The sequence below is a fragment of the Orcinus orca genome, chromosome 19 (genome assembly GCF_937001465.1).
Source record: "Orcinus orca chromosome 19, mOrcOrc1.1, whole genome shotgun sequence".
Lineage (NCBI taxonomy): Eukaryota > Metazoa > Chordata > Mammalia > Artiodactyla > Delphinidae > Orcinus > Orcinus orca.
Window position 1 is genome coordinate 34,100,004 of NC_064577.1, and position 12,722 is coordinate 34,112,725.

The 12,722-nt window shown below is 47.2% G+C and overlaps 1 protein-coding gene across 2 annotated transcripts in view; it reads left to right on the forward strand.

Annotated features, from left to right (window-relative positions):
* FOXK2 (forkhead box K2) overlaps window positions 1-12,722 on the forward strand; it is a 70,956-nt gene that overhangs the window by 38,569 nt on the left and 19,665 nt on the right. For both annotated transcript variants that reach the window (XM_049701844.1, XM_033438821.2), the window contains exons 2-4: window positions 3,215-3,409; window positions 6,092-6,239; window positions 9,798-9,944. In XM_049701844.1, coding sequence (XP_049557801.1) covers window positions 3,215-3,409; window positions 6,092-6,239; window positions 9,798-9,944 — 490 coding nt within the window. The remainder of the gene's footprint in view (window positions 1-3,214; window positions 3,410-6,091; window positions 6,240-9,797; window positions 9,945-12,722) is intronic.

The window sequence follows — 12,722 nt, forward strand, 5'->3', positions numbered from 1 at the left end:
TTCTTATTGTTCATTTTAAAATCTTTCCCTTTTCTCTGTTATTTTGTCATATTTCTCAGAGTTCTCATAAACAGATGCATGTTTTTATACTGAGCTTTATTACAAATCTTTCAGGATCAGTTAAAGTATTTTTAAAGAGCACACGGTGTTAGGTATTGTGATGGTACGAAGCAGCGTGAGACCCGGGCAGCATGCTCTTAATTTCCCTAATCAGTATAGTATCTTAGCCTCTTAAACCCTTTCCATGACCTGAAGTGCTTCATGGGAACGAGGACCAGCGTGCCCAGACGTAACAGCCTCTTGGTGGTGGTGTGGGGGAGACAGAGATCTGACACTCAGCTTGCTTTGTCTGCTGTTTTAATGTTTTGCTGCTCTTTTTACTTTTGTGAAACAATTAATTAAAATTATCCCACTGTTTTTTTTTTAACATGTTGGGTAGGGTGGGCTGGGCTACCTACCTGCATTATTAATTTATTTTATTTCTTTTTGGTTGTGTGGCATGTGGGACCTTAGTTCCCTGACCAGAGATCCAACCTGGGCCCCCTGCAGTAGAAGCATGGAGTCGTAACCACTGGACCGCCAGGGAAGTCCCTATCCCACTGTTTTTTATTTCTAGCTTAGAAAAGTCAAGCAGTGGCCATTCACATTCCCTAAAGGGGAACAAGGATTTCATCACTAATGGAACTCCATAGAGAACTCAAACACTGTTTTGATATATTTTGCTTCGAATGTAACCTACATAGAAAAATCGGTTATAATTATAACATGGCTGCCCAGGTAAAGAAATACACCATTGTTAACCCAAAAGTATAGGAAATGTTCTGTGAACCCCCTGGCATGTTATCAACATTTTACCGATTTCTGTATCCATCTACAGATGGCTTTTTTAATTAAAAAAAAAAACCTCTCTACTGAAGTATACTACATACACAGAAGAGTGTATGTTTCATACATGTGTAACTCGATGAATTTTCACTAATAGGAACTCACCCATGTAATCATAACTCAGATTGAAAAACAGAAAGTTACCAGACTACCTGGGTAGCTTTTAAATGTGTTTTATGGCTCATACACCTATGAGAAGTTCATGCTTAGATGCAAACAGAGATACCATTTTCACCTGTCAAGGGGGTGGGGTTAGTGGCAGTGTCCACTGATGGCCGGGACACTGTCACATGCTGTCGGTCAGAGGCTGTCAGCAGGTGGCCTGACAGTGCCTTGCGTTGCTTTAGATGCCCTCTGTGCCCTTGGAGCCTGAGGTTTATGGATGGCGCCTGTGCCGTGGAGACGATTGTTGTCTTTAATTGGAAACTTTGGGAATAGGATACTAAGGAAGGAAGTCCTCCATGTGGTGGTGCTAGCCCTGAAGGCAGCGCTCAGCCTATGCTGAGGTCTGTCTGCGAACAGACCCTGTGGGTGACACTGAGGGAACGTGTAGACTGAGGGCCAACATGCAAGGTGTGGTCCTATTTTGTGGAAAGCAGAAATAAACCCCGGAGACATGTAGGTACCCCTTGGGGGAGGGAGGAGTCCCATTCTCACATTCCCGTGTTGGAATTGTGCACAGTGCTTTGTTGCTTCCGTGGCATGTGGAGGACAGGCAGGTGGGTGTGCTGCTCCTCTGGTTCAGTCTGGGCTTCTGTGAGTTCCCAGGTGATGACGGAACGAACAACACAGTGGATGGTGAGTGTCCAACTGTAGGAAAAGCAAGTACTATTGACATCTTACAGTGGGGCTGAAGGTAGTGTGGTTTTTTCATTTTAATAAACATTTGAGTGTTTGATAAATATTTGAATTAATCCTCATGGTACTCTCAGAGATAGATGCTGTCATCTGTTCTGTGGATGAGGAAACAGGCACAGAGAGGTAACTGCTCTGCGGGATCGGATGCCCTCGTGCTGGGTGACGATGCTTGTTCTAACAGCCTGGCCTTCCTGGTGAACAGTGACTATCGCCTGAGGACAGGAGCTCGGGAACTACAAATGGGAGGAAAAGGAGGAAACTTCCTTACTCCTGTAATTGTTATATATATTGTGCTAGAAATTAAGGCCAGTGGGGTCTTAATCCCTTTCTTTTCTAGGCCTGGAGTTGATTATTCAGATCTCATGCTAGCGACAAAGGGGCAGCTGCAATTGTGGGCTTCCCATTCGTTGTATTCATGTGATTTGCTTGTTTTAATTACCTTTTTAAATGTATGAAACTGGGTACTTGTTCATTAATTCCAACAAGTGTGTACTGAGGGCCTTCTCTGTATATACCAGGGACTCTTCTGGTCTCCAGGTTATAGCAGTGAACTGAGCTTTGTTCTACTGGAGGTTGTATCCTATTGGGGTGACAACAAGCAAAAGTGGGGTAACATAGAATCATGTGGCCGGAGTGAAATGAAGAACAAGGCGGCAGCAAGGGCAGAGTGTGGGGCGGTCAGGAAACCCTCGGATAGGCAGCTGAGGGGTGGGAGGGGACCCCTGGGTAGTGAGCAAGAGGAGGAACGGACAAGAGGCAGGGATGTGGGGTCTGACCCACAGTGGGGTGGGGGCCTCTGGGGTATTAAAGTGGAGGGAGGACAGCATGAGAGAAGGACCTCGAGAAGGAAAGGGCTGTGCCCCGAGGGCAGCAGAGACAGAGGCTGGCCTTTTTGTATCTTTGAACACCACGTGCAGATCTTGCTGTTTTAGAAACACCCTGGCTACTGGCTGCAGACAGACTAGAGTAGGAACCTGAGAGAAGGGCTGGGCAAGAGATGTCATCAGAGGTAAGCAGGTGAGGGGCATGCCTGGGGCACCTCCTCCTTGCGATGGGACCTTCCATGCACTGCGGGGTTAGCAGCATTCCTGCCTGGCCTCCACCTACTCAGTGCCAAGAGCACATCTCCAGATCCCAAGCCTGTCTCCAGACCCTTACCCAGTGTAGATTAAGTGGTATTTGAGTCTTTTTTGAGTCTCCTCTCCCGTTTTTTTTTTTTCTTGTTGAGCTGGTCTAAATGATGTTTTTGCTTACTAGTGTTTTTAAATCATGTGATGCCTCCTTTGTGTTTCCCTCATTAATCGACTTGTAACATGTGAGGTGAACTTGAAATGGGCTTCTCTCCGACTCTTCCATGCAAGTCGAGGCTCCAGTATGTTTGGGGACACTCGGGCTCTGCGACCTGTTGTGGATGGGGCATCCTGCCCACCGATCGGCAGATGGGCGCTGACAGTTGGCTTTTCTTTTTTAGGTGCACGTTCAGGTTCCCGAGCACAAACATCAAGATCACATTCACTGCCCTGTCCAGCGAGAAGAGGGAGAAACAGGAAGCGCCCGAGTCCCCCGTGAAGCCCGTGCAGGCTCACATCTCGCCGCTGACCATCAACATTCCAGACACCATGGCCCACCTCATCAGCCCCCTCCCCTCCCCCACAGGAACCATCAGGTACACAGCAGCTTCCATGGTAGACGGGGTCACCGTGGGGTCAGGGTGTGCATGTGCCAAGGTGGACATGACCCTGTCCAAATTTCAGTCCTTGCCTCTTGCGTGGGACATTCAGAAGCCATCGTACGTCACAGTAGTGGGCAGCAGCGCACAGCAACGTCTTCTCCCTTCCCTGGGGCTGACCTACATGGAGAGGGAGATGTTGAGGGCACTTAAAATATTGTTTAGTTTCTGAGCACTGTTTGCTCTTAGTTTCCTGCATATGAAACACAGTTCACAAATGTTCCTTGTTTTCACTTGGGATTCTTTTATTTGAGTGTAAGTTTAAAGGATAGATGATTTGTCTTATTGGTCTAAAATGTGAGGTGGGTTTTCAGTTGCATTTTGAGTTTTTTGTTTGAGTTTTTTCCTACAATTTCATGCAAATTCTGATGACTTATACTTTGGATTACTGAGTTTGACCACAGTGAGGTGACAAACTTGTTTGTCCTGATGTCCTAAGAGAGACTGGGAGCCTCAGGAAGTGGAGGATGGTGCCTTCAAGGCGTGCTCTCCACTGCATAACCCGCGCTTTCAGGGGGCAGTAGCTGAGGGTCAGGTCAGGAATTGCCTGGGACCAGCAGGCGTGACCCTGTCCTAGGGTCAGATGGTCGGTCCTCCTGTGTTCTGTTGGGTCTTAGAAGAGTGAAGTATGTATTCAGGCATCTTCTTCCATGTGAGTAATGTTAGACTTAGGTGCAAAAGGAACACTTTTACTTCTCTTGAGAGCCAAGCTCCTACTGTCCAGGTGTGTCCACAGGGCATGGCTGGCAGGCAGAGAAGGCCTTGCCTTGTCCACTGGGACTGACCCCTACATGTAGCAGAGCAAGGAGGGCACAGAGGGAACACGGGCAGCTCTGGGTTGTAGCTTTTAGTCGGACACTTCTGTTTCTTATCTTAAAAATCAGCATGGACAGAAAGGTATCCTTCTGGAAAGGCCTGGAAGGAGTGTCGGGTAGACTCTGGCTGTACCCTTGCTTGGTGTTATGTGAGTGCAGCTGCTCCCGGGCCCCTTCTCTGCCCCCTGCCATGGCTGCTCTGCTGAGGATACTGCCTCTGTCTCTCCCACTTGGTTGAATTTGTCTGTATGTGACTAGATGGACCAGGTGCACTTACCTGTGCACCAGGTAAGTGTGGCAGTGGGTAGGCAGAAGACAGCAGCCGGTGGCCCGATTTTTATTCAGCACCGTGTGAAAAGTGCGCAGAATTCACAGAGGAAGAGGAGAAAGCCTGTGTTTACCCACGTGGGACAACGGCCCACAGTGGAAGCAGCAGCCTTAGGGTCAGATCACTGACACACTGCCTGGCCATGTGGAGACAGAAGTTCTGTGGGCGCTCAGGGAACTGGAGGTGGTTGGAAACTTTAGGGATTGGGTCAGGAGCTGATGCAGTCTCTCCTCACCCCCTGCCCCATCTTCATGCTGTTTTCCTTGCTCATCCCCTCTACATATCCCACCGCCAGCACTGAGCAGCAGAGCACCCCCCCTGTTGAGACAGCTCACGGTGGTGGAGCCCACCACCACCCAGCCAGTGGGGCCACTCACCACATTGGCCCTTCATTTATGTTAGCTAGTTTTAAATCATTAAGCAGGAGTTCCAAGAGTGTGGTCCTGCCATCTGTCTTATTCCTCTCTCCCCAGTGCTTTAAGAGTTGTTCCTGGCATGCGGTAAACACTTGTTTCGTAGGTGAGTGCATATACTGATGGTGCATGTTCATGGTAGAGAGCCCAGTAGTGTTCAGGGGGTGCCAGGTAATAGTGTGTTGTTCCACCTCCTGGGCCCCTCCTTTCCAGTTCAGTTTTTTGGAGGTAACTACTGTTTCTTAGGTATTTTTTCCAGAAATTTTCTATACATTTGCAATACTTGACTTTTTTTTATCCAAAACATAAATGAGATCTAACCATACATACTGTCCTATAACTTACTGGATTTTTAAAACAGTCTTATCTTGGCATCCTTCCATTTCAGTAGCTTGTTCTCTTTTGTAAAGTATAATACTGTACAGAAAAGGGAGAGTAAGTTAAATACATAACTTGGTGAATTACCACAAGTGAATGTGGCTCTTAATCAGCAGAGATCAAGAATCAGAACATTCTCAGCATCATGGCCAAGCCCTACCTTGTGAAAAAAAAAAGTGCATGTTTGAAAACAGGTTCCTGTTTCTGATTTCTGGGTGTTCCCTGTGAGCCCGTCACAGCCTGCGTGTCTGTATCCACGGCCTCCTCCCCTCTTTGTGCGTCCTGTCTTCAGCCTCGCTGCTGTCCCCCTCTCTTCAGACTCCCCCTGACCTTTCCAGTGTAGCTGGAAGCCATGTCCTTTGTTGCAGCCTGTCCTCAGCTCCCTGGTGGGAGGGGGCGAGCAGAGCAGTGGTCTGTGTCCCTCTACCAGGCTGAGCCCTGGAGCCATCATGCATGGTTCTGTGTCCTTGGTAAGTTCCTAAGATGATACATGTGGAAGCAAATACCTGATTTCTTAGGGTGATCTTAAATTTAACAGAGTTAATGAGTCCATTTTTCCATGGAAAATGCTGAAATTCTCTTACTTTTAAAATTTGTTTTCCTTGAAATAAGAGTCAGTTATTGAAACACAGTGTGATGTACGTTTTACCATAGACTAATAGGAGCAACCTTTTCTCGCCCACAGTGCTGCGAATTCCTGTCCATCCAGCCCCCGGGGAGCAGGGTCTTCAGGGTACAAAATGGGCCGTGTGATACCATCTGACCTCAATTTAATGGCCGACAACTCACAGCCAGAAAATGAGAAGGAAGCTTCAGGTGGAGACAGCCCAAAGGTAAATGTTTTATAGCCTCGAAACAGAACCCAGGGCCTGTTGGGGAGCCAGCTGTCCTCACTGCATTGCCTGCATGTCAAGGAACACCCCCCCAGGGCCTTTTGAGAAGTGCACGTCTGCACGGATGTTGGGTCATTGCTGAGCATGTTCTCAGTGCTGGGCACTAGAGATGCATTCTTTTGGTCATTCAGCACTGGGCCCTCCTTGGTGGCAGCTATGGGCCCAGGTGCTGAGAGCTTGAACCCTTGGTCCTCACAAGGTCACTGCCTGGTGTCCTAGGAGACCACTCTTGGGATTTAGTCCTCCTGTCCCAGATGGTGAAGGTTGCACACACACATGTCTGAATGTACATGTGAACACATATGCACACAAACACACACTTTAGAGAGGACACATCAGTCCCCCTTTTGGATGGTAATTATTATTATTATTTTTAAAAATTTTATTTATTTATTTAATTTATTTGGCTGCATCGGGTCTTGATTGTGGCATGTGGGATCTTCGTTGTGGCACGCAGGATCTTTCATTGTGGCACGCAGGCTGTTCGTTGCGGTGCGCAGGCTTCTCTCTAGTTGTGGAGCACAGGCTGCAGAGCGTGCAGGCTCAATAGTTGCGGCATGCCTGGGCTCAGTAGTTGTGGTGCTTTGGCTCAGTAGTTGCAGCACACAGGCTTAGTTGCTCTGCAGCATGTGGGATCTTAGTTCCCTGACCAGGGATCAAACCCACATGCCCTGCATTGGAAGGCGGATTCTTAACCTCTGGACCACCAGGGAAGTCCCTGGATGGTAATTATTGATGGCCCACAATAGGACCCTGCCTATTTCTATTCTTTGACCCAGTAATACCCCTTCTAGGACTTCATTTAGGGGAAATGGACAAAAATCTCAAAACAAAAGTTCATATAAAACAGAAAATTGAAAGCAACCTAAATGCCCCTAACTGAGGGAAGAATGATTAAGTAAGGGGATATTATGTGGCATAGTTACTGATATGGACGTGCTCTTGATGTAATGCTACGTGAAAAAATAAAACCAGGCATAGTATTACTTTATGTATTTATAAAATGTGGTATATTCGTGTCATAGGACACGTCATAGCCATGGGAATGGATAAGCTGTGGCCGTGCACTGTCTCTCCACAGCAGCCAGGAGCCTCTTGCACAGGGTGCTGGGCAGGGGCAGACACAGAGGGGCACCCTCTGTTGGATTCCATTTTTGTCCATAGTCCATTTGCCTGTTTAAAACCAGGCAAAACTAAACTGTTTCAAGATGCATTCTTAGATGGTAAAACTTAAGTCACAGTAAGGTTATGATTAGTATAAAATGTCAGGAGTAGTGGTGGCCTCTCTGGGAGGCAGCGGGGGATGAGGAAGCTACTGAGACGGGGGCTGTGTTCTCTCTTGACCTAGTGTTGGTTGTACTGTTGTTCACATTACAAAAATTTGTTTTTACCTGATATGGATGTATTATGGGCTTTCCTGTCTGTGTTATGTTTTTCAATATAAAAAAGCTTTTTAAAAAAATTGAAATGTATAGAAGAAAGATAACAAGGAAACACAGCAGCATAGGCACAGTGAGGAAGGCTTTGTACTCTCACCTGGTGTGGACTCCAGCTCAGCCATTCCACTGTCCCTTTCCTGTAACTCAGCGTGAGCTCACTCAGGGGACAGACAGGGCAGAGCCTGGCCCAAGTGCTCAGGAAATATCAGCTATTTAAAAGTGGGTGCTGCAGACTTCCCTGGTGGCTCAGTGGTTAAGAATCAGCCTGCTAGTGCAGGGGACACGGGTTTGAGCCCTGGTCCGGGAAGATCCCACATGCCGCGGAGCAACTAAGCCCATGTGCCACAACTACTGAGCCTGCCCTCTAGAGCCCGCGAACCACAACTGCTGAGCCCGAGTGCCAGAACTACTGAAGCCCGCGCGCCTAGAGCCCGTGCTCCGCAGCAAAAGGAAGCCACCGCAATGAGAGGCCCGCGCACTGCAACGAAGAGTAACCCCCACTCGCTGCAACTAGAGAGAGCCCGTGCACAGCAGCAAAGACCCAATGGAGCCATAAATAAATAAATGAATGAATGAGTGAATGAATGGATGGATGGGGTGCTAACAGACTTCCCTGGTGATCCTGTGGCTAAGACTCCCAATTCAGGGGGCCCGGCTTCGATCCCTGGTCAGGGGACTAGATCCCACATGAACTTAAAAGAGATCCCACATGCCGCAACTAATAAAAATCCTGCGTGACACAGCTAAAGATCCCGCACGTCACAACGAAGATCCCACGGGCCACACCCACATGCCACAATTAAGGCCTGGTGCAGCCAAATACATAAATATTTTAAAAAATAAAAAATGTAAATGAAAGTGGGGTGCTGGGATAACAGGTGGCTCAGTCTTCCAGTGCAGAGCACATGCCCACGGCCAGCTGTCAGGACTAAAGTTAGCCTTTAGTGAAGGTGAAGCCTGCATTCCGTTCTTTGGCACTTCACTCTCCTTCCTCACCCATCCTACAGTCCTCTGCTTGTCTGCCTATTTGTATTTATCTCTAAACAATATCTAAAGTGTTCATTTCTAAACCTCATATAAGGAGTATCATCTTGAATGCATTCTTTTGCAGCTTACTGTTTACATAGCGTTACGTTTTGTGGTTTCTCCGTTGATATGTGTATTTCCGAGTTCACAGCAGAGGTGCACCGTCTCCCCAGTGACTTTGTGCATGTGTATGGGGTTCTGAGTTGTCACAATGGCAAAGAGCCACTGGTGGCTTTGAGTGTGCTGGGACCAGGAATGCCAACATCCTGTGGTGTGCATGGCAGCCCTGCACACCTGAACGATGCCTGCCCAAGTGCCTTGGACCCCGGTGTGGGAACCCTGCGTCTGGCTTCTGGTGCTCTCCTCTGAGTGGGGTTTTCTTACAGGAGGAGCCTCTTGATGGACACTTGTTTCTGAGTGGTCCTCACTCTGGCGCTGGGGTGTTCAGCATTCTTGCCCCATCTCCTTGTGTGTATGAGGACCCTCACAGGGGCCTGAGAGAGGGTGGCTCACTCCACCCTTTGCCACCACTGTCCTGGCCCAGCTCTTCACTCGGCTGCTAGAGCCACGTGATGGGCCTCTGGTGTGGTTTAGTGTGCATGCTGTGGACCCTGCTGAGGGGAGGCAGCTTTTCTCATTTTCTTCTTATTTCCGTTTCTGCCATTTGGACTTTTTCCTTATGTGGTTTTAATGTTCTTTTTTATGCTGCTGTACATGCATCCATTTGCTTCCTCCCAATTTTCCAAATGCTTTCCCATCATATTATATTACTTTTTTTTCTTCCCCCTGCCACGTGGCTTGTGGGATTTTAGTTCCCTGACCACAGATCAAACCTGGGCCTTCAGCAGTGAGAGTGCAGTGTCTTAACCACTGGACTGCCAGGGAGTTCCCCCATCATATTAGATTACTTTTATAGGAAGGAAAACCAAGCATTATCATAGGAATGCTCAAAAATGTCAAGAATCTTGAATTTTAGTAAATTTAGTAAAAATTTTGATAATTTCAGTACTTTTTTTTTTTAACTTAAACACAGGATGATTCAAAGCCACCTTATTCCTATGCACAATTAATCGTACAAGCAATTACGATGGCTCCTGATAAACAACTCACCCTAAATGGAATTTATACGCACATCACGAAAAACTATCCCTACTACAGGACTGCGGACAAGGGCTGGCAGGTAAATCCATTTCAGTTGTTATTAAATGTTTCTGTTACATGTCTTGTAGATGCTGGTTGGCAAATGAGAAGAGAATTGAGCTGCTATGTATGTAGCTGGGGCACAGGTAGAATGAGATGAGTGAGGGCCTCTTGTGCCGAGAAAGGAAGAGGCCTGCTGTTGCCACGCTCTCTCTGACCTCCTTAGCGCAGAGTGGGAGGAATAGTGGTTCTAGAAGAAATCTCAGCACTGTTTCTTACTGTTACGGTCTCCATGGATGGGAAAGGTGTGGATCGTTTGAGATGTTTCTCTTGGACCAGTGCAGTTCATGTGTCTGAAGTGAGGGAGAGTTAATCCTGCCCACCCACTTACTTTGGCATTCTTCTGTCTTCCTTAGCTATACGTCTGCTGACATATGTAGCTTTTTGAAGTTTGCACAGAGATGGTTTTCAAACTGTTTTACTGAGGAACCCTTTCTTCAAAAGATACCTCCTCCAGTTGGCCAGTGTACAGAGCAGATGAACACAGCGCTGCCCTGTTTCAGTTGTCTACCTGGACTTCCAGCCTATTCCTAGGCTGTCTGTGAATCCAGGCCTCCTCAGAGGACACTTTGAAATTGGTGCATAGTATTTCCATTGTTTGGCTTTTTAATTTAGTTTAATTTTTAAACCTCTACATTGTGTATGTTTTCCCTTGTTCTGCGTGTCTGTGTTATGTGTGGCCATTTACCAGGTGTTTAGCAGGACCTCACTAATTCAGACAGTATGGGAAAGGGTAAGTTTGAAGTATGGAATAGAAAAGCATCACAAAAGAGAGAAGAAACATACATTTACATATTCTGAATTTATTAAGTAACCAGGAGTGGCTACAGAATTCCTTTGAGGCTTAATGAGTAAATGATCCTTTGAAAAATGCATCTGTTGAACCATAACCATAATCAGGTGACGTGGGCGGGGTAGGGGGTAAGCCACTCTGTTTAACGGAAGGTAAAACCTTTTTTCTTCTACCTGCAGATGTATAAACATGTTGTAATAAAAAAGTGTTCCAGCCAAATCCTGACTGTTTCCTCTGTAAGGGGTCTTTAGTCGTGTAAAGACTAAAGGTACAAAATGAGACCTAGCCTGTCCTCCTGGCCTGGAGCATCTGTGCCCTGCCCGCCTTCCTGTTCACAGCAAGGTGGCATTTCTCAGTTGGCCGTGAGGGAAACAGTGGCTCGGGAGAACCCTTCCGTATCCAGCTACCTGGCAGTTCTCTTAAGATGATGTACAATTAGGTCCCAGCAGTACTTACCGTATTTTAATCTGTAACAGTGAGCTTGTGCTTCAAAGAAAATGAAAAACAAAAGAAGTGGAAGCAGACGACAGTCTATATCCATGTCTATGTCACACAGCTCCCTGGGCACAGGCAGGTGAGATCTGTCACACAGTCCTGTCCAGGAGCTGTGTGTAGAATTCCGATGATTTGAAATGCCAGTGAGCTGGGTTGTAATGGGAGTGAGTGTTTCTGAAAAGCCTGGCCAGACTTTCAGTGGTGTGTTTCCCTTCTGGTCGTATTTCCCTGTGCTTTGTAGCATCCATTTACGAGAGAACTGATTCCGTGCATCACAGGGTTTTCTTGCTAAAGAAGGCTGAAGGCTGAAGGGCGACCTCCTCCTGGCCTCGGGGTCCTGGGGAGTGAGTCAGGAGGGGCCGTGATCACAGAGAGGCGAGGCCTGCAGAGGTGACCCCTGAGTACTCTGATTGCTGCTGGCTCCTGAAGTGACTTCACAGCCCACTTAGAACTGAGAGTTATAAACACCCTCTTTACTGAACTGTCATTAACGCTTGTTTTTATTGAAACATCTTCTTTTCTGTCCAGATAAAGGTTCGTAAGGGTGACTGCGCCTCTTGCCTGTGTAAGGCTGTTCCTGGGACATTTCACACCTCCTGCTCCAGCTATTTTAGCGAGAAAGGGCTCTCTTGCTCCAGCCCTCCTTTAATTCATGGATATGCACTCAAATTCCTGTCCTCAGCAGTCCTTGCTCTCCCCAGCATGCCCGCATGTGTCCTTTTCTGTCACAGGACTCTCTGAGCTGCCCATCCTCAGGGACTGCACTTACAGACTCTACACGGAAGGCTCATTCCTAGTCCCTCTCTCCTGGCTGAAAACAAAAAGCCTTCTATTTTGCAACCTGGTTTCATAAAAGACCCATATCCTTTTTCTTTTGAGAAAAAACCCACAAATAACTGTCAACCAAAACAGCCCATTTTTCAAGTGTGGATTTGCAGACTGCATCCTGCCCTCCCCAGTGGGGCAGGGGAGATGGCAGTGCCATGCTTCTCGGAGCTCAGGTCCCGGTGATTGAGCCCCTTGCTCTGCCTCAGTTCCTAAGATGACGCCTGTGGACACTTCCCACCATGCCAATTCTGAGCACTTAATGGAAATCCATGGCTCCTTTCAGACTGACTTTTGGTATTTTGCAGTCTACCCATGCCAAAAGCTTTTTGATTAATCCGGAGCAAATCTGAGTATAAAGCAAGGTGGTCTGAGTAACACTAGCTGGAAAGATGGCATCTCTTTTGGTTGCATACTTATGCCAAAATGTTTTACTTTGTTATGACTTATAATTTTACCCTGCTCAGAATTGAGGTATTTGTTGTGACTGAAAACTTTGAGAATTCTGGAGCTCTTGGCCTCTGAAAGGACCAGAGCTGGTTTCTGAAAGTAGAGGGAGTGACTTGTGCTCACCCACACCCTGCACACTGGACTCTCCTCTGGAAGGTCCTTCCCTTAAATTTCTTTACAAGTCCTACTATGCTG